This window comes from Venturia canescens, chromosome 8 (assembly GCF_019457755.1).
Source record: "Venturia canescens isolate UGA chromosome 8, ASM1945775v1, whole genome shotgun sequence".
Classification (NCBI taxonomy): Eukaryota; Metazoa; Arthropoda; class Insecta; order Hymenoptera; family Ichneumonidae; genus Venturia; species Venturia canescens.
In genome coordinates this window covers 13,932,335-13,955,595 of record NC_057428.1, presented here as the reverse complement: position 1 = coordinate 13,955,595, position 23,261 = coordinate 13,932,335, and the positions used below count along the sequence as shown (strand labels likewise).

Sequence of the window (23,261 nt, the reverse complement as noted above, 5' to 3'; positions counted from 1 at the left end):
AAACTTGATTTTCAAAGTATCTTTATCTAGCCTGGAGATAACGATTGGATAATTTGGTCCCTGCAGAATGCGACGGTTTCGTTTGCGGCGCCGGAGCTCAATGCATCGTCAGTTACGACGGTCCGACGTGCAAGTGCATCGAAGGTTTTATGGGAAATCCATTCCCCGGGGGTGAGTGCGCTCCGGATGTATGCACCCCGGACGTGCCCTGCGCGGAGCCAAGCGTGTGCATAAGCGGCCGTTGTAAGCGTCGCTGCGAAGGCGTTGTATGCGGCATCGGTGCAATGTGCGATCCCGAAACTAACAAGTGCGTCTGCAATCCGTACTTCGTCGGCAATCCCGATCTCCTGTGTATGCCACCGATAGAGCCGCCTCGGTGCGAACCGAAATGCGGTGAGAACGCGCACTGCGAATACGATCGTACGGACTTCAAGTGCGTGTGCAATCCCGGCACTAGCGGTAATCCTTACCACGGTTGCGGTGCACAAAAGAAATCGGAGTGTTCGAGTTCGGTGTGCGGAAAAGATGCGCTTTGTCACGCTGGTCCGAACGCCATCGAGTGCGTTTGTCCCCCCGGTTACGCTGGAAACCCGTACATTCGGTGTCACGACATCAACGAATGTAACGGAAATGCTTGTGGTTTGAACGCCGTGTGTATAAACACCATTGGAAGCTACGACTGCCGCTGCGTCGACGGCTTCTTCGGCAACCCGTTCACCGACTGCCAGGCCCTGCAGCCTGGTCCGTGCAAACATCCGGAGGACTGTCAATGCAGTCTAGAGATTCCTTGTCCCATCGATTACACGTGCGTTAACGGCAAATGTCTTGACAAATGTCACAACGTCGACTGCGGCCCAAGGTCGGTGTGCCAGGACGGAACTTGTCTCTGTCCACCCGGCTACAAGGGCAATCCGAATGACAAAATAAAAGGGTGCTATTTGCGGGGCCACTGTTCCAACGATCTCGACTGCGAGCCCCAACAAATTTGCTTCCAAATTGGCAAAGGTGTGAGAAAGTGCGTTGATGCGTGCGGCAAACTGCAGTGCGGACCGAACGCATTTTGCGTAACGCAGAACCACGTTTCATCGTGTTTGTGCATGGACGGCTATTACGGAAATCCGAGTAACCTTGTGAACGGATGTCAACCGGATCGGAGCGTCGTGACACCAGGCTGCACGCACAACAGCGATTGCGCGAAGGGACACTTTTGTTTGGTCCAATCGAACGGTCTTCAAGACTGCGTTGATCCCTGCAGCAAAGTCGTTTGTGGCTCGCACCAACGCTGCCTGCCCGATTCTCAAGGCCACGCTGAATGCGCCTGCCAGGAATCGTACGAGTGGAATCCGATTAGTTCGTCGTGCGAAAAACCGTCAGTTCCGGATTGCATATCAGACGATGATTGTCGCGCGAGCGACGCCTGTCGGCCTGACGCCCTGGGAGTACTCAAGTGCATACCGATTTGCGACACGTTCACCTGCACCCTGAATTCACAGTGCGTGGCGCACGATCATCGCGCCGCTTGCGAGTGTCTGCCAGGTTTCACCGGAAACCCTAACGATCGGCAGGGTTGTCAGAGCGCGAGAAAAGATCATTGCACTACCGACGCTCAGTGCGCGGAAGACGAAACTTGCAGGTCGTCCGGCGACAACGTGTTGACTTGCCAGCCGGTGTGTAATTTCGTCAAGTGTGGTCCCAACGCACTTTGCGTTGTTAACAATCACGAAGCCATTTGCGAGTGTCCACCAGGTCTGTACGCCGGGGACCCTAACGAAATGGCCCACGGCTGCAAAACCGTGCCTTGTGTCTACAATATCGACTGTCCACCGACTCAACTTTGCAACAGACTCACGCACACGTGTTACAACGCCTGCGACGAAAATTCCTGCGGTACTAATGCTGTTTGCATAGCGGATGACCATCGGGCAATCTGCCAATGTCCACCTGGATTCCGAGCCAATCCGGTGCCCGATGTAGAGTGCGTTGCCGTCGAGGCCTGCAATCCGAACCCCTGTCATCACACTGCCGTCTGCCTGGTTGGTCCAACTAATAATCCAGTTTGTCAGTGCCAGCCGAATCACGTTGGAGACCCGTACGAGAGCGGATGCCAGCCCGAGGGCGCTTGCCACTCGAACAAAGACTGCCCCGTTCATTCGATATGCGACAATCAAAGATGTATCAATCCGTGTGAAAGCGCTTGCGGAGCCAATGCTATTTGTGAAATAATAAACGGTCAACCGTTCTGTCGGTGTATCCATCGCTTCGTACCGTCCAGCGAAGGACCCCAGCACGGTTGCGTTAGGTCAACCAACTACTGCGTCCACGACGGCGATTGCGACGGAGGTAATTGCATCGAAGGACAGTGCAAGGCCGTGTGCCGCACTACCAAGGATTGCGCTGCCAATGAAAAATGTGTCAACAGCGTTTGCGTCGTGCCTTGTGTCACCCCGACCCAGTGTCAAACGGATCAAACCTGCCACAGCGGTGTTTGCATACTCGGATGTCGCAACAGCCGCAACTGTCCTTCGGATCAGTCCTGCATCGAGAACCAGTGCCGGAATCCTTGCGCTAAGAAGGATGTTTGCGGGGCCAACGCTATCTGCACCTGCCTCGACCATACCACGACTTGCTCTTGTCCTCCTGGATTCCAGGGCAACCCAACGCCCACTCAAGGCTGCGTGAGAGTTCCCGGCATTTGTCACTCCAACGGAGATTGTCCGGCGCTGCATTACTGCGTCGCTGGGCTTTGTCAATGTCAATGCACGAGCGATACCAATTGTGCGCGCGGTGAAACGTGTAAAAATGGTTTTTGCGTCAAAGTTTGTTACGGCGACGGGAATTGTTTGCCGGGCGAATTGTGCGTCGACGGTAACTGCGAAATCGGTTGTACGTCCGACGCCGGATGCAAGAACGACGAGGCCTGCATCAATGGCAAATGCCGGTGCAGTCAGGGCTTCATAGCCGGTCCAGCCAGAACTTGTCTCGACATCGACGAGTGCGAGGACAGGCCGTGCCACCATACCGCCGAATGTGTCAACCTCCACGGTTCCTACCGCTGCGTCTGTCCTCAAGGAACGGCCGGCGACGCTCTGACCGGCGGATGTTTGACGCCACATCAGTGCGAACACGACAACGACTGCCCGGATTCTCAGGCCTGCGTACAACACAATTGCTCAGACCCTTGTTCCCTGGTGGATTGCGGACTGAACACCATTTGCTCAGTGATAGATCACGCAGCCGGTTGTCAGTGCCAGCCCGGTTACATCGGTGATTCATCCGGTTGCTTCAAAGTCGAGTGCCTCACCGATAACGACTGTCCCGACGATAAATACTGCAATTCCGAAATAAACAAATGCTCTAATTCGTGTAACCGTCTGCACTGCGGTTACGGTAATTGCGTCGCTGTTGGCCACGCTGGAATTTGCAAATGTCATACTGGTTTCGTGCTGGCTGGTGGCGTTTGCGTCGACCTTGACGAGTGTCTGTCCCACCCTTGCCACGCCACTGCCACGTGTCACAACACCGAAGGCTCCTACCGTTGCACCTGTCCTCACGGTTTGGTCGGCGATCCGTTCCAACTGGGATGCAAGCAGCCCGGCGATTGCTTCACCGATTCCGATTGCCCCACGACGGCATCCTGCATCGAAAATACTTGCAGGAATCCCTGCGACGTCCCGTCTATTTGCGGCATCAACGCTGACTGCGTTACGAGAAATCACGTCGTCCAGTGCAGATGCTCCGGACAGAGCACAGGCGACCCGAAGTCCGAGTGCATACGCTTCGAGTGTAATCACCACAGCGATTGTTCGCCCAACGAAGCCTGCTTCGATCATAAATGCGTGGACCCCTGCACAGTGCCGAACGTTTGTGGCCACGGTGCCGACTGTTCACCGTTTAATCACAGCGCCCACTGCACCTGTCAGCCAGGAGGCACCGGTGATCCGAACCTCGGCTGCACTCCTGTGCAATACTGCAAAAGTGACGTTCAGTGTCCAACGGGATCAGCCTGCAACGGGGGCATTTGTACCACGCTCTGTTTCAGTCTCAGAGACTGCATCGGCGATCAACTGTGCATAGGAGGCCTTTGCCGTCCGACTTGTAGAAACAACTCCACCTGTCCAGAGTATCAGTACTGCCATAACAGCGTTTGCGTGCAGGAACTGCGTTGCAATAACGACAATGATTGCGCTATAAACGAAGCGTGCGTAATTAACGACATGGGACAAGCGGAATGTCGGAATGTGTGTTACGTCGGGGCATGCGGTAGAAATGCGGACTGCACAGTTTCGGTAGCCGGTCATATAGCTGTTTGTCGCTGTCAGAAAGGCTTCTACAGTGCTCCGAACAGAGACAGAATCGATTGTCAACCCATCGAGTGCACAAACAACGAGGAATGCTCCGAAGAGAAAATCTGTGATAGACACAAGTGTCGCATAGCTTGCTTGGCTCGGAATCCTTGCGGGGTGAATGCGATCTGCTCGACGAAAAATCACGTCCAGGTTTGCTCTTGCCAGCCTGGTTACACCGGTGAGCCAACGGTGGGGTGTCAGTTGATCGACTATTGCGCCGATTCGCCGTGTGCACCCGGCGCAATTTGCAGCAATGCTCGCGGATCTTACAAATGTCTTTGTAAACCCGGAACCGTTGGAGATGCTTACAACAGCGGGTGCCAGCCACCGGTCGAGTGTCTCAAAGACGACGATTGTCCACTTACCGCGACGTGCCTCGAGATAAACGGCGTGCCGAAATGCACCGACGTTTGCTCGAGAATACAGTGCGGCCCTAACGCGGACTGCGTCGCTGAATATCACGCTGGCTCGTGTCGCTGCCACGACGAGTACGTGGGAGACCCCCAGGACCTCCGCACCGGCTGTCGACCACAACCGATCGCTTGCATCTCGACGTCGGCTTGTCCCGTCAACACTTACTGCTACGAGAGCATATGCAGACCATCCTGTCATACCGACGAAGAGTGCAACTTGTCGGATGTCTGCTTCGGCGGACAGTGCCTCGACCCCTGCAAAGTCCACGCTGCTTGCGGCATCAACGCCGAGTGCCAAGTTATCAGCCACACCAAACGTTGCAGTTGTCCACCAGGATTCACCGGTAACTCGGAGACCGAGTGCGTCAGGTTACCGGTCTCCTGTCACGGAAACGACGAGTGCAACACTGGAAACACGTGCAGAGACAACGTCTGCTTGCCGGTCTGCGCGATCGACAACGAATGCGCTTTCAACGAGAAGTGCGTCAATGGAAATTGCCTGCTAACTTGCCGACTGGACAACGATTGCTTCCTCGGTCACATATGCCTGAAAAATATGTGCACGTACGGATGCCGGGCCGATGTCGATTGCAACGCGAACGAAGCTTGTCTCGCGAACAAATGTTCGAACCCCTGCGACGTTACGCCCTGCGGTCCGAACGCCAAGTGTACAGTTTCCAATCAAAGAGCCACGTGCACGTGTCCCGTTGGATTCATGCCGAGTCCCTCGGCCCGCGTGGCCTGTCTCCGGTCCCCAGGACCTTCTTGTCAAGCCAACCGCGACTGCTCGCCAGGAATGGCCTGCTTGTCGGGCACATGTTCACCGGTTTGCTCCTCGAACGCGAACTGTCTGAGCAACGAACGTTGCGATCCCACAGGCGTGTGTAAGTCGCTCTGTCGTCGCGACGAAGATTGTCGCAGCGGTGAAATCTGCGAGGGTCTCGTTTGTCAGGCCGGTTGTCGCGCCGATATCGAGTGCCCCGACGAATATTCTTGCAGAGAGAACCAATGCATCGATCCGTGCGCGCCCAGCGATTCTTGCGGTAGGAACGCCAAGTGCAGCGTCACGAATCATCAGAAGCAATGCTCGTGTCCGTTCCCGCTGATCGGCGATCCCCTCGTCGGCTGCAAACGGCCCTTCGTCTCCTGTCACAACGAAGCTGATTGCTCACCGGGCCATACTTGCTTCTCGAATACTTGCTCCACGACGTGTCGCAGCGACTCGAACTGCCTGGACGATGAGCGGTGCGAGTCAGGACTGTGCAAAGCGATTTGCAACAGCGACGATGATTGCCTGAGTAATCAAATCTGCGAAAATAGAATATGCCTGATCGGCTGCAGGAGTGACAACTCTTGTTCGAACGAGCAATCGTGTGTCTCGGATCGCTGCAGAAATCCTTGCGAAGGTGGCAAAGCCTGCGGCGAATGCGCCGGTTGTCGCGTCGTTAATCACTCGCCGCAGTGCACTTGTCCGCCGAACTACTACGGCAATGCTCTCATAAGCTGTACCCGATCCATGACCCCGTGCAACGGTCACTGCGAGTGCGACGAAATTGGCTTTTGCCTCCGCAGTTGTCAGAGCCAGGAACAGTGCGAATGCGGTGAAATTTGTAACGCCGGCAAATGTCGCGTCAAGTGCGACGTCAACAACGGCTGTGCCAAAGGATACACCTGCCAGGGCGGTTTGTGCCTCGTCGGATGCAGAACTCATTCCGACTGTCCAACCTCGCTGTCGTGCACCAACGGCAAATGCGAAGATCCTTGCTCGTCCAGCGGTTCACCGTGCGGCATTAACGCGCTCTGCAGAACTTCCAACCATCGCGCCGTCTGTCTGTGCCCCGAAGGATACCAGGGCGAACCGAGCCAGGAATGCTACCAACTGGAGTGCCACCACGACGAAGATTGCGAGCCGAACAAACGGTGCAGCGATGAGGGCGTTTGCACGAACCCTTGCCTCCATCACGGCGCGTGCGGTCTCAACGCTCAATGCCGCGTTGTTAACAGAAACGCGCAATGCTCGTGCCCACCCGGGCACTACGGCAATCCCCAGATCAATTGCAAACCAGGTGAGTCACGGGCGGAATAAATTCTCCACGATTATCCTCTTCGTATTCGTCGTCGCTAAACTCATTTTTGTGCTCCAGGCACCGACGAGTGTCTTCGCAGACCCTGCGGCGTCAACGCCAAATGTCGCGAAACTCCCAACGGCTCCGAGTGCAGCTGCGACCCCGGCTGCTTCGGAGATCCTCATCAAGTTTGTCTGTGCGACGATCTTTGTCGCGATACTCAATGCGGCGAGAATGCAGCCTGCAGGATCTTCAACAATCAACCGCAGTGCTATTGCCCACCTGATTTCCCATCTGGCGACCCACGGGATGCATGTAAGCGTTGAACAAAACGTTTCCCCAATATTTCCCTCACAATGAACGTCTTCAAACTCCCTCGAATGAATTACACTTCTGACCCTGTGAACATTAATATTTATAACGCGAATTTGTGGCTGCTGAATTTTCAGGCAGCACCGATAAGAGTGCACTGGATTGTCGAACTATAGGATGCGGTAAGGGTGCCGAATGCATACGCGACGGTACGATTTTCGTTTGCAGATGTGCCCCAGGAACCGCCGGTTCGCCTGACGTCGAATGCAAAACAGGTAACATTCCCGATTCACTCGATAATAATTAACAATAAATAGTTCGAATAATACTTAGACCACATAGATTTTAAACATTTAATTCTCCTATCTGTGTGTGCGTGTATAGTACAGCATCTGTGACTAGCGACAATTAACCGTGCAGGAAAACGCGTGTAGAATAACCGTGTTTGTTACCACACATACACACACACACACACACACGACATGAACGGAAGTAGGATTTTCATTTCTTCTTTTACTCGAAGTAATGCGAATAGAGCCGAAACCAAAGACAAACACAGACTCTCGATTATCTGTATTATTAATATTATTGTCTACAGTAATACGAGTGAGAATTGGTTAACAAAGACCAAGAGACAGATGTGATGCTAAGTTTACAATCGCAAAAAAAAAGAAAAACGATTACCAAAAATTTCTTTACAAAGTGAGGAAAGTTGTCACCGTAATCATACAATTTTCTGATACATTATCTCTATTGCACCTGTAAATAGACACTTCTTATGTCCCCTTTTTATACATTTATGCATATAAACATGTTTCCATTTCGTATATTTATCGTATAGGAATTTTACTGTATATAATCAAATTACAATTAATTTAAACGAGAGGAATCGACCCTGGGAGGCACATTTTTCCATAAGTGTTTTCAAATCATTCATTTTTCTCGTGGCATCGAATCTGGTCCTTGGACAATTCGAAAACTTTGTAATCCCTGCGTATAAAAAAAGCGTTGGAAAATAAATTCTTTAATAAAGTTAAAAAAAAATTCAATTTCATTGATTTGAAGATAATTTATATTCTTTCGCATTCGCAAACATTTTTTTACTCTTTTTTCTCAAAGACCGTCGAGGAATCACAAAAATATGACAATTCAACGCGACTCTGAATGTACCGGAAGTTGATGTCGTTCCAGACACTACTTCGAAACTTTCATTTTTCCTCTTGTAACCTGGACATCGAAAGCAGATTTGAAATCCATGAAAAAAAAAAATGATTGATTCTAGTTCCCACTTATGTTGAATAGTGCACAGGTTTCTGTTGCGATCGTTATACATATTTGAGATATGTATATTTGATATACATATATATTTTTCTCCTACATTTATTCTTCAAAGTCTATCGGCTTGTGTTGTAAATATGCGCTGCCTGTTGGCTATCGCTCTGAGGAAAAATTCAGACCTGAATAAATGAGCGTAATTCCCACCATCCCTTTACCCCAGGCCCCCCTGGCCCCGAAAAAACACTCTAACCGCGTTGATGTTCTCGAAAAGTGCTGTAAAATGGAATAGCCATTGTGCCACATATGGAACTAGTAATGAAAATGTTTGTTCCTCGGTTTTATTGAAAAGAAAAGAAAAAGTACGCGAAGACGCATGCGGTTTTTGTGTTTATTTTGTGTGAAAGTTTCTCTTCATAGTTCTTATAAATGCTTTGTTTCTTTTTTTTTCCTGCCCTGCACCCAAACATCACGAACCAACAACCACGACGAACTCTGTCACGACGAATTTGTGTGATCTTCATAAATGATGATGAAACAATGAACGGTTATCGGTCGCTGAACAAACATTAATCTCGGGCTAAAACACACCGCGTGCTTTCGAACGTAAAAATATCGAACGACACGAGCGATACGAAGAACGGGAATGTACGAGCGATTCGGAATGTCCCCAGGAGAAGGCTTGCATTAATCTAAAGTGCCTCGATCCCTGCGCGTTACGCGGTGCATGCGGAATAAATGCACTTTGTCGGGTAGTCGTTCACAAGCCACGTTGTTCCTGCCCTCAATGTTACGTCGGTATGCCACAAACAGCGTGTCACGTGGATTCGAAATGTCAATTGATCCATCCACCTCCCACGCAGCCACCGATCGGGTGCTCCAACGATCTTGATTGTCCGGAAAATCTAGCCTGCGACCGGATAAACGGCGATTGTCGGGACCCTTGTTTGAGCATGAGAAAAACTTGTGAAATAAACAAACGATGCCAGGTTCGCGATCACAGGCCAATGTGCGTTTGTAAACACGGTTTTGTTGTTAACGAAATCGGTGAATTGACTTGCGCCCCCGATACTCTAACGTGCTCGCGCGACGTCGATTGCCCCTCGAACGCAGCTTGCATTTATGGCAAGTGTCAAAATCCTTGCAATTCTCACGCAACACCAACACCATGCTCGAACGGAAAAACATGCGAGGTATTAGATCATCGTCCCGTTTGCGTATGCCTCAAGAATTGCAATCCTTCCCTATCCATTTGCCTGCGTGACAGCGGCTGCTCACCAGAATTCGCCTGTCGCAACTATCTATGCGTGGATCCATGCAACAATTCGACATGTCCGGCCGATGCCCCGTGTTACGTCGAGGAGCACAAGCCCATCTGCAAGTTCTGTCCCCCCGGCTTCGTGCCAGATACTAAGTACGGATGCATGAAAGGTAAACATCATACACAGCCACACGACACCTCTTTCACAAAGCTGCTCTTCATTTTATTTTTATTTTTTTCATTTTTTATTCATCTCTCCCGTCATTTTCATCGATTCTTTTTCTCTATCTTTATCCGAGATCCAATTTTATGTTTCATCATAATTCGCCATAAGCTGCATGGATTGCAAGCCTGTTTTTTAAAGAATTTATTGAGCAAAACCCTCCGAACGTAAAGTGGTCTCAAATAAATGTTGTCTTTCGAGTTGTTAGTTTCTAAAGATCTTTCGTACTATGAATTTGGGACGAACGATTGGAACGAGCTTCCCCGGGGGACGATAAAATTCTTTTTTCTCAACTAAAATTCAATCTCGGATTTATCTTTTTTTTATCAACCGGCGATGCACCATTTCCGGTGCTCTTTTATTCCCTGTGCAAATAAAAACCCTGCGTTCCTCTCACCGGCCTTGCTCTTACCTTATCTCTGCCAAAAACCTCTGCCCGAGCTGCTACTTCGTGCCGAAATTCCATTTATATATAGACACTTGTGTTCGTACCGACGACGAAAACAGACAGTATTTTTTAAAAACCGAAAAAAATCAACTCGAAACAAAGCGCAATTGACAATTGTATTTATTTATTTACTGAACTTAATAATTTCGATGAAATTCAGTGAGTTTTGGTATTTTTCATTCCACGGGGTCATCCGCGAAACAATTTTCTAGATGCGTGAACGTTTTTTCGACATGCATAGGACGAATTGATTTATAGTCGATCAAGGCTCATGTGTTCTTGATGCACAGCAAAAACGAATTTTTCGAATTTTGGAAATTAAAAAAAATAATCCTCAAAATTACAACCAATTAACTTTTGGTTGATTAGTCAAATGGAGCTATTAAAAATTATTTAATAGTCGGAACGACGCATCGACCCTCAATTGGACACGCAAAAAAAAATTAATCCCATACTCTGCAATACAAAACTATTCTATCGGTTTTTCTTCCATTTCGACTACCGGAAGATGTTTTTACATATTTTCCGTTACATCTGTCTCTATGAATCTATTGATTAATATTTATATTCGTTTTTCAATCATGAGCACTTCTCTTACAGTAATAATAATAAAAATAATCATAATAATAATAGTAATAAGCTAACATAAATATTAATAATAATTAAGAGTAATACGTAGAAGTAAAATGAAAGGATTGGCTTTGAGAAAGAAGCTCGAAACCCTGTAACAACGATTTAATAATTGTACTGAATCTGTAAATTTGGAAATGCTGAACATAGTTGCACGATCCTTATTGGAGTCTCTCACAACTGAAGGTCTTGGTGTATATTATTGTGCTTTATCGCCTCGCTAAGTTTAATAGCAAGTAAAATAAGCCTGCAAGAAACGAATCGCTTTTACTGCTCTAATCGCAACGGCTGAAATCTATGCGTTATAATAAAACATTTAGTAATCATAGAAGAAAAATTGGGCACTAAATATAATGCAGGTGGCCAATTGCATCAAAACCCGCCGAATTTAGTCCCATAAAAACATCACGCATTGTTGGACAAATTTTTTTTTTTTTCAAATTGTGAATGGCAAAAGCTTTTTATTATGTTGATCTTTGCGATCCCACCATAAAGAATGTGTCTTGGCAAAAAAAAAAACAATATCACGTAAAAAAAACTCGTCAGGGATTTTGAACGGTAGGGATAGAAGGATTCTGGAAGGTTCTTTGATCACGTCCTCGTTGTCAAAATCGTCCTAATGCCGATGTTTATAATCTGATAGTCCCTTGTAATTTTTGACAGACGTTAAATGCTCGAACCACGACGATTGTCCGCCTCAGCTCTCTTGCATTAATCAACAGTGTCTGAATCCATGCACACTCGGTAATCCGTGTGATTACATCGAGGACTGTCACGTTCAAGATCACAGGCCTGTTTGCGTTCAAGGTACTGTTTAACGATACTATTTTAACTCGAGCATCGCGTCACATTGATTCCCAGAATATAGCTGAATCATTTTTTTTTTCAATTTCAGTCGATCCAGGCAGAGGATGTCCGTATTGTCCACCCGGAATGCAATGCGATCCAGAGACCGACACTTGTGTCAAAGGTAAGCGATGGATAAGATCCCAAAAGTGAAAATATGAAGTTCACTGTAAATATGTAACTAATGTAAATAAAGCATCAGAAAACGTCACTTTTATTTCCCATTGTGGAAATTGAAAAAGAAAAAGAACATCATAAATCTTAGCACGAACGATGAACAATGTGCAGCTCGCACCAGTGAATTATTTAAGCACTTTCAAAGTCCGAAAACTTGTGTCTTTCACGAATCTGTGGTACTTTTCTTTCATTCAGAATCAACTTTTTTCCCGTATGATTGATAAGTCGCACTCTTACAAATTTCCGTCTATCCGGAAGTTAATTGCATATTTTTTATCATGCTATCCGAAAATTGGGAAAAGAAGTCTATTCGTCGCGTGGAATTTTTTAAACAATTTATTTCCTATATGCACACTTTCCTTTTCGGGGTAACACATGGGCACTGTTCACTCTTTCTTTAGCGGGTTGCACTAGCGACAGAGATTGTCCACTGACTGAGACCTGCACTGGACAAATATGTCAGGAGCCTTGTCTCCTGAAAAATCCCTGCGTTCATCATGCTGTATGCGTTAACACCAATCATGGAACGGACTGCGTCTGCGAGGAGGGTTATCATGGGAATGGATTCACACTTTGTAACCCTGGTAAGTTGATAAAAAATTTATTACTATTGTTGATGGATCTCAACCTCGTTGCAAAAAAACTTGGTCTACCTTCGCATAAAAACACTGAAAAACCATCTCAATTGTTTTCGAACTGCATTTTCTTACAGACCTGGAAATATTTTGTTTCATAACCAAATAATCCTGAAAACGAAAGAATGTGACCTCGCCTGCTAAATTTTTTCCTTTCTTAATTTTCAAAAAAATGTCACATGTAAAATAAAAAAATATTGTTTCCTTTCAGTTCCCGGCAATAAAGACGTGTGCCACTACAACGAGGATTGTCCCCCACACAAGTTGTGTGATCGCCTCAACAGACGCTGCATCAATCCGTGTCTCGAAGATAGCTGCGGCGATAACGCAGAATGTTACGCAGAAGATCATGTCGCACGTTGTAAATGTCTGGCCGGATATCAAGGCAACCCCCAGATCCATTGCGAACTCAAACCCGATGGCAACGCATGTGTACCGAATCCTTGTGGATCCGGTGCCACCTGCGAAATCGATGACGGAGCTCCCATTTGTTTCTGCCCTAAGGGACTCACCGGTAATCCGTTCGAGCAGTGCAGTAAGTGTTGCCTATAAAAAAAAAAAATGCTTATAAGAAAAAACTAAATGAACTCGAGTGAATAACGAACGGTTGAGAAATTTAATGATCAAAAATGTTTGAAAAAGTTCCAGAAGGCGAAGAATGCCAAGGACAACCCTGCGGTGCCAACTCCGGTTGTCGAATCGTCAATTCTCAAGTGACGTGCTTCTGTCTGCCAGGCTACGAAGGCGATCCACCATCCACGCCCTGTGACCTTCCGGAAAATCCGTGTAACGCGTCGCCTTGTGGTCCAAACACACGTTGTTCAGTTCTGCCGAATGGACTGGCTAAGTGTACCTGTCTCCCTGGTTTCATCGAGAGTCCAAACACTATTAGAGGCTGCATCGTGAACGAGGATCCCTGTCTAGCGAATCCTTGTGGTTTTGGAGCTATTTGCGATTCTTCGAGAAATCCACCGTGCTATTGCCCGGATTCGACACTGGGAAATCCATACAAGAGCTGTGCAGGTAATACTCAATTCTCATAAACTATAATCGTAATAATTACTCAAGAAAAAGAACATTGGATCGAAGAAATTTTGCGAGTATCGCTAATCGTGATGCTTTTTCCCCCAGTAACACCACTTTGTCGACCCGGACCGTGCGGTTCTAACGCCGATTGTTACGTATCAGACAACCGTGAACAGTGTTACTGCCGTTACGGTTTCGTAGGTGACCCCTACCTAGCGTGTCATTTGCCAAGCGGAAGTCCATGCGAGCCGAATCCATGCGGTAGAAACGCCATATGTCGTGTAATATCCGATAGCCAAACGGTATGCGAATGTGCACCGGGGAGCGCGGGTGACCCAACGAGCTCGGCGGGTTGTGACAGACTCGAGTGTGTAGAGAACGAAGATTGTCTGATCTCGCAAGTCTGTATAGGTCACAAATGCCAGAATCCATGTCTAGGTGCTTGCGGAATCGATGCGCACTGTCGAGTAGAAATCCATCACCCAGTGTGTTCGTGTCCCGAAGGTTTGTTCGGAAATCCAATGATAAGATGTTCACCACCGATGACGCCAGGACCACCGGATACACCGTGCTGGCCAAATCCCTGCGGTAGCAATACAGCCTGCCAGGTGATCGGCAATCGTGCTGTTTGCTCTTGCCTGCCAGATTTCCTGGGCGACCCGCAAACTGGTTGCCATCCCGAGTGCATTATCAACTCGGACTGTTCTGATGATCAAGCATGTGTCAACATGAAATGCGTTAATCCGTGCTCGCTCACCGGCCATTTGTGCGGTGCCAATGCCGACTGCGAAGTATCTCACCATCTCGCCGAGTGCATATGCGCGAGAAATTACTTCGGCAATCCTTACATACGTTGTATGAAAAAACCAGGATTCACGGAACACGGCAATGCCAACACCACGCGTCCTTGTAACCCGTCGCCCTGTGATCCTTACGACTCTTGCGAGCCATACACCGACCAAGTCGCCATGTGCGGTACCTGCGAATTACCGGAAAATCAAGACAGTGTCTTTTGTCGTCCGGAGTGTCTCGGTAACAGCGACTGTCCATTCGATCGCACTTGTATCGGTTGGAAGTGCGCCGATCCGTGCCTCGGTACTTGCGGAGTTAACGCCAATTGCCACGTTATATGGCATCAACCCGTGTGCACCTGTCCCCAAGGGCTGCACGGTAATCCCTATCAGGGTTGCATACCCGGTGACGACAATCAGAGAGATGCGTGTAGCGTGACCCAGTGCGGTGCTAATGCGGTATGTAAAGAGAGCCGGGGTGCAACCGCGTGTCAATGCTTGCCGGGCTACTTCGGCAACCCCGAAATTGCTTGTCGTCTCGAATGCGTACAAAATTCAGACTGTCAATTGGCTCAAGCGTGTACCAATCACAAGTGCGTTGATCCTTGTCTGGGCGCGTGTGGCAATGGCGCTTCTTGCAACGTGATCAATCATTATCCAGTTTGTTTCTGCGAAGCCGAATTAACGGGTAATCCTTTCGTGAATTGTTATCCTCATCGCGAGGGTGTTATACCCAAACCGGAACCCAGTCCGTGCGATCCTTCGCCATGCGGACCTTTCAGTCGATGCCTAGTTTCTCAACACGGTTACGCAACGTGTTCCTGCCTTCCGGACTACAGAGGCAGCCCGCCACTCTGCAATCCCGAGTGTATCGTGAGCTCGGATTGTCTCCAGATACAAGCGTGTATCAACAACCGTTGCGTCAATCCGTGCAATGGAATTTGCGGACACAACGCGCTGTGCTCGGTCATCAACCACAATCCGGTTTGCGAGTGTCCCGCTGGACAAGATGGAAATCCTTTTGTGGCTTGCGTACCTGCGAAACCCAGAGACCCAATGGTAACAGCTTGCAACCCATCACCATGTGGACCGAACTCAATATGTCAGGTCAAAATGGGTAGACCAGTGTGCTCTTGTCAAAGTACGTTCACTGGAAGTCCACCTAATTGTCGTCCCGAGTGCCTCATCAGCCAGGAATGCCCGATCGATCGTGCCTGTGTTACCAACAAGTGTGTACAGCCGTGTCCACACAGCTGTGGACCGAACAGCGAATGTGCTGTCATCAATCACACACCTTATTGCTCCTGCAAACCGGGTTACGAGGGGGATGCTTTCGTCGGTTGTGTGCCTACCAATAAAATATTTGGTGATCCTTGTACGCCTTCGCCATGCGGAGATAATGCTGTTTGCAACGTCGTTGATCAAGTGGCACGTTGCACGTGTATACCACCCTACATCGGCAATCCTTACACCGGCGGTTGTAAACCTGAGTGTATGACAAATTCTGATTGCCCGAATCATCTCGCTTGTTTGAATCAGCACTGCCGTGATCCTTGCCCAGGAATTTGCGGTTTCAATGCGGAATGCGAAGTTTATAATCACTTGCCGAGCTGTTCCTGCATTTCCGGCTACACTGGCAATCCATTCCAGTCGTGCAAGCATGAAAACACGACTGGTCCAAAACAAAATCCGTGTTCACCATCACCTTGCGGCCCCTACAGTATTTGTCGGGTCACCAATCAGCGCGCAGTTTGTTCATGCAGTCCGGGCTACCACGGTACACCGCCATCGTGTCGACCTGAGTGCCTCGTCTCGCCAGAGTGTCCACCACATCTCGCGTGTATTGAACAAAAGTGTAGTGATCCCTGCCAAGAAGTTTGCGGTTTGGATGCTCATTGTCAAGTTACCAACCACAATCCGATTTGCAGTTGTCCACCCGGTTTAACCGGCGATCCATTCGTTCGCTGTGACGTAAAGAAAGCAGGGCCAAAGATCAATCCTTGTCTTCCGTCACCTTGCGGACCCAATTCTCAATGTCGAGTCGAAAAAGATCATCCCGTATGTTCTTGCATCGCTGGAATGTTTGGTGCCCCACCAAATTGTCGTCCAGAGTGTGTCATCGACCAAGACTGCCCGAATCATCTCGCTTGCGTACGCAACACGTGTCAGGATCCTTGCGTGGGCTCTTGCGGGATAAATGCAAATTGCGTCGTCAGAAATCATCGACCGATCTGCCATTGCTACGAGAACTACCAAGGAGACCCGTTCACCGCCTGCACGCCAAAAGTAATGCAGCCGGAAGAACCACCACCTGAACCCTGTAACCCGTCACCCTGCGGTTCGAACGCCATTTGCAACGAGAGGAACGGTGCTGGATCTTGCACCTGTTTGCCCGATTACACCGGTGATCCTTACGAAGGATGCAGGCCGGAATGTGTCCAGAATTCGGACTGTCCGCACTCTAAGGCGTGCACCAACAACAAGTGCAAAGATCCTTGTATCGGAGCATGCGGATTGAACGCTGAATGCCAAGTTTACAATCACCAACCATCATGCAGTTGTTCGACCGGTTACACGGGAAATCCTTTAACGTCGTGCCACGTTCCACCACCTCGTAAGTGACCTACGACTCGAATATTTATCACATATTTATTTATTTTCTTTGCCACCAGATCTAACGATGACCTGTAATTTAATGTAGCTCTACCAAAGGACGAGCCATGTCAGCCATCACCGTGCGGTCCCTACAGCAATTGCCGAGAAGTCAACAATCACGCTGTTTGCTCTTGCCAGGCTAATTATATCGGTAGTCCGCCGAACTGCCGTCCCGAGTGCGTCGTTAGTGCTGATTGCGAACAGAACAAAGCTTGCATTAATCAACGTTGCGATAACCCTTGCATCGGCACGTGCGGTATCAATGCCGAATGTCAAGTTATAAATCACAATCCGGTGTGCAGCTGTTCTTCGGGTTATACGGGTGATCCATTCTTCGGTTGCCTTAGAGAGCCAGATTCGGTGTCAACAACACGACCACCCGAATACACTTGTGTGCCATCCCCGTGTGGACCAAATTCTCAATGTCGTCTCATCGACGGTTTCCCTGTGTGTTCATGCCTGCCAAATTATATCGGTAGATCGCCAAATTGTCGTCCGGAGTGCGTCATAAACGAAGAGTGCCCAGGAAATCTGGCATGCCAAAATGAGCAATGTACCGACCCTTGCCCAGGCTCGTGTGGTGTCAACACTTTCTGCAACGTAGTTAAACATAATCCAATATGCACGTGTAATCCAGGATATTCTGGTAATCCGTTCAGCGAGTGTAGAATTATTTACGAAAATGTTTCCACAACGGAGCAACCACCAACGCCTTGCAATCCGTCTCCGTGCGGTGCGAATGCCATTTGCAATGAGAGAAACGGCGCTGGTTCCTGCACGTGCGCTCCCGAATACTTTGGAGATCCTTACACTGGATGCCGTCCTGAGTGCGTCACCAACGCCGATTGTGGACGCAGCAGAGCTTGCTTGAATAACAAGTGCATCAATCCTTGTGAGGGTACCTGTGGCCAAGGTGCGACGTGCAGGGTTGTAAATCATGCCCCCTCGTGTAACTGTTTGCCAGGATATACTGGGAATCCTCAGACCCTTTGTGAACCGATCGTTATTTCTACGACTCCAACGCCCGTCATCGAGCCCTGCGAACCATCGCCATGCGGCGCAAACAGTAATTGTCGTAAACTCAATGGCCATGCAGTTTGTTCGTGCAAAACAGACTTCATAGGTAGCCCACCGAACTGCCGACCGGAATGTGCTATAAGTACCGAATGCCCGAGGAGCAAATCGTGCGTAGATTTCAAGTGCATCGATCCCTGTCCCTCAGCGTGCGGACTGAACACAAAATGTCAGGTTGTTAACCACAGTCCAATATGTACTTGTGCTACCGGCTATTCGGGAAATCCCTTCGTAGCCTGTGACAGAGTTGATCCGGAAGGTTCCGGCAAGGTCAATGGCCGACCGCCTTGTGATCCAAATCCGTGCGGACCTAACTCGCAATGCAAAGAAATCGAGACGCAGGCTGCTTGCTCGTGTGCCCCCAATTACATCGGACGACCACCGAACTGCAGGCCGGAGTGCAGAGATAATTCCGAGTGTCCAACTAACGCTGCGTGCATAAATGAAAGGTGTAAAGATCCTTGTCCAGGTGCCTGCGGTCAATTGGCTCGTTGTTCGGTCCTCAACCATTCGCCTGTGTGCAGTTGTAGCGAGGGCTACACAGGCGATCCGTCACAAGGTTGTGTTCTGAACGAACCCGTGACTGAGTCGACTCCACCACCGAATCCCTGCGTACCAAATCCATGCGGTCCTAGAGCTCAGTGCCGTGAGAGAAACCGAGCGGGAGCTTGCTTCTGTCCACCGGATTACATCGGTGACCCCTACGATAGCTCGAGAGGTTGTTATCGCGAATGTGAGCAGAATACCGACTGCCCGGCTCACCTTTCCTGCCTTGGCTACAAATGCACCGACCCCTGTCAAGGCATCTGCGGCACGCTCTCGATATGCAACGTTGAAAATCACGTTCCAAGATGCACTTGTCCACCTGGTTATACAGGAGACCCATTCTTCGCTTGTGAATTACGCAAAATCGTAATCGGCACTGGGGATCCGTGCTTGCCAACGCCGTGTGGACCAAATAGCAAATGTAGGGCGGTCAATGACCAAGCAGTTTGTACGTGTATGCCAGATTTCATCGGTTCGCCACCCAACTGTAGGCCCGAATGTATCGTCAATGGCGAGTGTCCGACTCATCTTGCTTGTATCATGAGAAAATGTGCTGATCCGTGCCCCAATACCTGCGGTATAAAAGCTCTGTGTGCGGTGAAAAATCATAATCCAATTTGCACCTGCCCATCCGGATTTACAGGTGATCCTTTCACATACTGTACTCCAAAGTTGGACGAACCATCAACACCGCGACCACTGTCATGCAACCCTTCGCCGTGTGGACCCAATTCTCTCTGTCAGATGGTCTACGAAACACCAGCTTGCTCTTGTCTCCCAGATTATGTAGGTTCGCCACCGGACTGCCGTCCCGAATGTGTGCTCAGCTCTGAGTGCAAATCACATCTCGCCTGTGTTAACTTAAAGTGTCAAGATCCGTGTGTTGGCTCGTGCGGTTTCAACGCTCAGTGCCATGTTTTGAACCACATACCAGTGTGTACTTGCATAGAAGAGCATACGGGAGACCCATTCACTCAATGCATACGGATAACGGTAACAACCGAAGAAAGTCGTACGGATCTGTGCAACCCATCACCTTGCGGCTCCAATACAATCTGCAGAGACGGTGAATGTGAGTGCATGCCAGAATTCATTGGCAATCCATGGGAAGGTTGTCGTCCCGAGTGTGTACTTAACACGGAATGTCCCCGCGACCTTGCGTGTAAGAGGAACAAATGCCGTAATCCTTGTCCAGGCGTTTGTGGACTGAACGCACAGTGCGACGTGGTCAATCACATACCTGTTTGCTCCTGTATCACTGGCTACGTCGGTGATCCATTCGTAACTTGTCGACCGGAAGAACCGACCACCAGCAGACCCATGGATCCTTGCAGCTCATCGCCTTGCGGACCGAATAGTCATTGCCGAAACGTCAACGATCGTGCAGTGTGCACGTGCTACCAAGGCTATCTCGGTAGCCCTCCGACATGTCGTCCGGAGTGCATCGTCAGCTCAGAATGTTCGCCAACTCGCGCGTGCGTCAATAAAAAATGCACTGATCCGTGTCTCGGTTCGTGTGGTCTTGGGGCACGCTGCGAAGTAATAAATCATTCCCCCATATGCAGCTGTCCGCCTGGACAGACTGGTGATCCATTCAAGAGTTGCTACGAAGATATTAAAGTGATTGGCGGAAAGGGACCAGAGCTTGATCCCTGCTCGCCATCACCTTGTGGGCCCAATTCTGAATGCACAGTGTTAAACGAAGGACCATCGTGTGCGTGTCGTGCCAATTACGTTGGCACACCACCGGCATGCCGACCCGAATGCGTCATCAATCCTGACTGTCCGCCAAACATGGCTTGCGTTAATTCGCGATGCATCGACCCTTGTCCCGGCTCGTGCGGCGACCATGCCGAATGTCACGTTATAAACCACGCGGTAACTTGCACTTGTGGGACAGGCTACACTGGCAATCCATTCGTTCAGTGTGTCTACGCGATAGAAAATATCAATCCATGCGACCCGTCACCATGCGGTGCCAACGCTGTATGTCAACAACGCAATAACGCCGGAGCTTGTGTGTGTATAGACGATTATCAAGGCAACCCTTACGAAGGCTGCCAACCGGAGTGCATACTTAGTTCTGACTGTCAAACCGACAAGGCATGCTTACGGAACAAATGCGAAGATCCTTGTCCAGGCATTTGCGGTATTCAGGCACAATGTTCGGTCGTTAATCACATTCCAACATGCACATGTTTACCCGATCATGTGGGCGATCCATTTACTTCGTGCGTGAAAGAAGTTACCACACTCAGACCGGCCCCAGAGCCTTGTTCACCATCGCCGTGTGGTCCAAACAGTCTTTGTCGCGTCGTGAATGGAAACGCTGTTTGTACCTGTCAAGAAACATACATAGGTTCGCCGCCCAATTGTCGACCAGAGTGCGTCGTGAATAACGAATGTGCGCAAAACCGCGCCTGTCATAAATACAAATGTACGGACCCTTGCCCTGGTACTTGTGGAACTGGCGCCGAATGTCGTGTCATCAACCACAATCCACGATGCAGTTGCCCACAAGGTACAACCGGCGAACCTTTCCTAAGGTGCTTCGAAGTTGAAGACGACAACAGATATCTGCCACCCGACCCATGTCAACCTAACCCATGTGGCCTGTACTCGGAGTGCCGGCGAAACGGGGATCAAGCTGCTTGCTCTTGTCTCAACAATTACATCGGATCCCCACCGAATTGTCGTCCCGAGTGCCTCGTCAATACCGATTGCCCGTCGAACCAAGCTTGCATATCTGAAAAGTGTCGCGATCCATGCGAAGGCTCTTGCGGCCAGGATGCTGATTGTCGAGTTCAAAATCACATAACCACATGCCTTTGTCGACAAGGTTTCACCGGGGACGCTTTCACTGTCTGTACTATGATACCGCCGACTCCTCCACCACCTGGAGATCCTTGTGATCTGTCGCCGTGCGGATCTAACGCGATTTGCGATAACGGAGACTGTTCATGTTTGCCAAATCACTTCGGAGATCCATACACCTACTGCAGACCCGAGTGCACCATGAACTCGGATTGCTCAAGGACAAGAGCCTGCATAAACCAACGTTGCGTTGATCCTTGTCCCGGTATATGCGGCACAGGAGCGCAATGCGATGTCGTTAATCACGTACCGATGTGCAGCTGTAATCCAGGAACTTCCGGAAATCCTTTCTCCTCTTGCAAGCCGATAGTCAAGGAACCACCGCGTGGAACGTGCTCCCCATCGCCATGCGGTCCCAACAGTATTTGTCGAATTGTCGACAACCACCCTGTGTGTTCGTGTCAACCAAACTTTTCGGGCAGCCCACCAGCCTGCAGACCGGAGTGTGTTATCAGCTCCGAATGCTCGCTAACTCAGACTTGTTGGGAAAACAAATGCCAAGATCCTTGCCCAGGCTCATGCGGACAAAATGCTGTATGCCAAGTCATTAATCATAATCCCATATGCAGTTGCATGGAGGGCTACAGTGGGGATCCGTTCTCCCGATGTTACGAGCGACCACGTAAGATTTCATTGCTTATGACAATCCAACAAGCATCTTCTGCAAGTTCGCACTCGCATATAAATCTCTCACCAAGTTCAAGAGTTTCAAGTAGTAGGATCATTTACCGTAGTATCATCAGTACCGAATATGAAATTTCAATTTTTTCCCCAAAATGAACCCAAACGATTAACAATTTCAAATGCCTCTTTTATGTTCGATTATTGTACATCAATGACAATGTTCTCTGTTTCCGGTTTACAGGCGAGCCACCAGTGGAAATAAATCCATGCCAACCTTCACCCTGTGGGCCGAATGCCGAGTGCCGCGTTATCGGTAACAGTTCCGCGTGTTCGTGTTCGCAAAATTATATCGGTTTCCCGCCAAATTGTCGACCCGAATGTACGATTAATCCGGAGTGCGCGCCTCAGTTAGCTTGCATACAACAAAAATGTCGAGATCCCTGCGTTGGTCTTTGCGCCGCGAGTGCACAATGTTCAGTGATAAATCATCACGCCGTCTGTTCCTGTCCAGAGGGATATACCGGAGATGCGTACAGCAACTGCATTCCAACTGTGAAGGGTGAGTCAAACGAGAAAAATTATTTTCATTCGATGCATGCTTTCATTCATTTTTACCAATTGGGTATGGTTATGGATTTTATAAAACTGAATCATCGGTGATGCCTCAACGAAACCAGGTGAGTGATGTTTTCATTACACATATAGTGGCCTTTGCTTGAGTCGATGATAACGACATAGTCGCGCGCCTCGCTGAAATAATGCGTGACTAATAACCGAGCAAGCAACGCAAGTGAAAATTTATCAAATTAGACCTGTTTTTCAATGACACACGCCTGATAAACCACCGCAGCCCCAACCCATTTAAATCCAATGATTTTGCCATTACGTTAAGTAGCTGCGCACTCGAATGCAATCACGTGACACCGCTAGCTCCACGCTGCTACGATCTAAACAAACAAATAATTATTAATATTTTTTTAAGCTACAGTATTTATAGCTTCCATAGATTTAAGAATATAAGCATAAGTGCATCATAATA

The 23,261-nt window shown here is 49.0% G+C and overlaps 1 protein-coding gene across 1 annotated transcript in view; it reads left to right on the top strand.

Moving 5' to 3' along the window:
• Positions 1 to 23,261, top strand: part of dpy (dumpy) — a 67,611-nt gene that overhangs the window by 6,396 nt on the left and 37,954 nt on the right. Inside the window, exons 16-27 of the mRNA XM_043427226.1 lie at positions 67 to 6,825; positions 6,904 to 7,140; positions 7,275 to 7,412; positions 9,052 to 9,843; positions 11,638 to 11,781; positions 11,870 to 11,944; positions 12,399 to 12,581; positions 12,844 to 13,167; positions 13,275 to 13,655; positions 13,764 to 17,063; positions 17,151 to 22,220; positions 22,464 to 22,781. Of these exons, the coding sequence (XP_043283161.1) occupies positions 67 to 6,825; positions 6,904 to 7,140; positions 7,275 to 7,412; positions 9,052 to 9,843; positions 11,638 to 11,781; positions 11,870 to 11,944; positions 12,399 to 12,581; positions 12,844 to 13,167; positions 13,275 to 13,655; positions 13,764 to 17,063; positions 17,151 to 22,220; positions 22,464 to 22,781 (17,721 nt within the window). The remainder of the gene's footprint in view (positions 1 to 66; positions 6,826 to 6,903; positions 7,141 to 7,274; positions 7,413 to 9,051; positions 9,844 to 11,637; positions 11,782 to 11,869; positions 11,945 to 12,398; positions 12,582 to 12,843; positions 13,168 to 13,274; positions 13,656 to 13,763; positions 17,064 to 17,150; positions 22,221 to 22,463; positions 22,782 to 23,261) is intronic.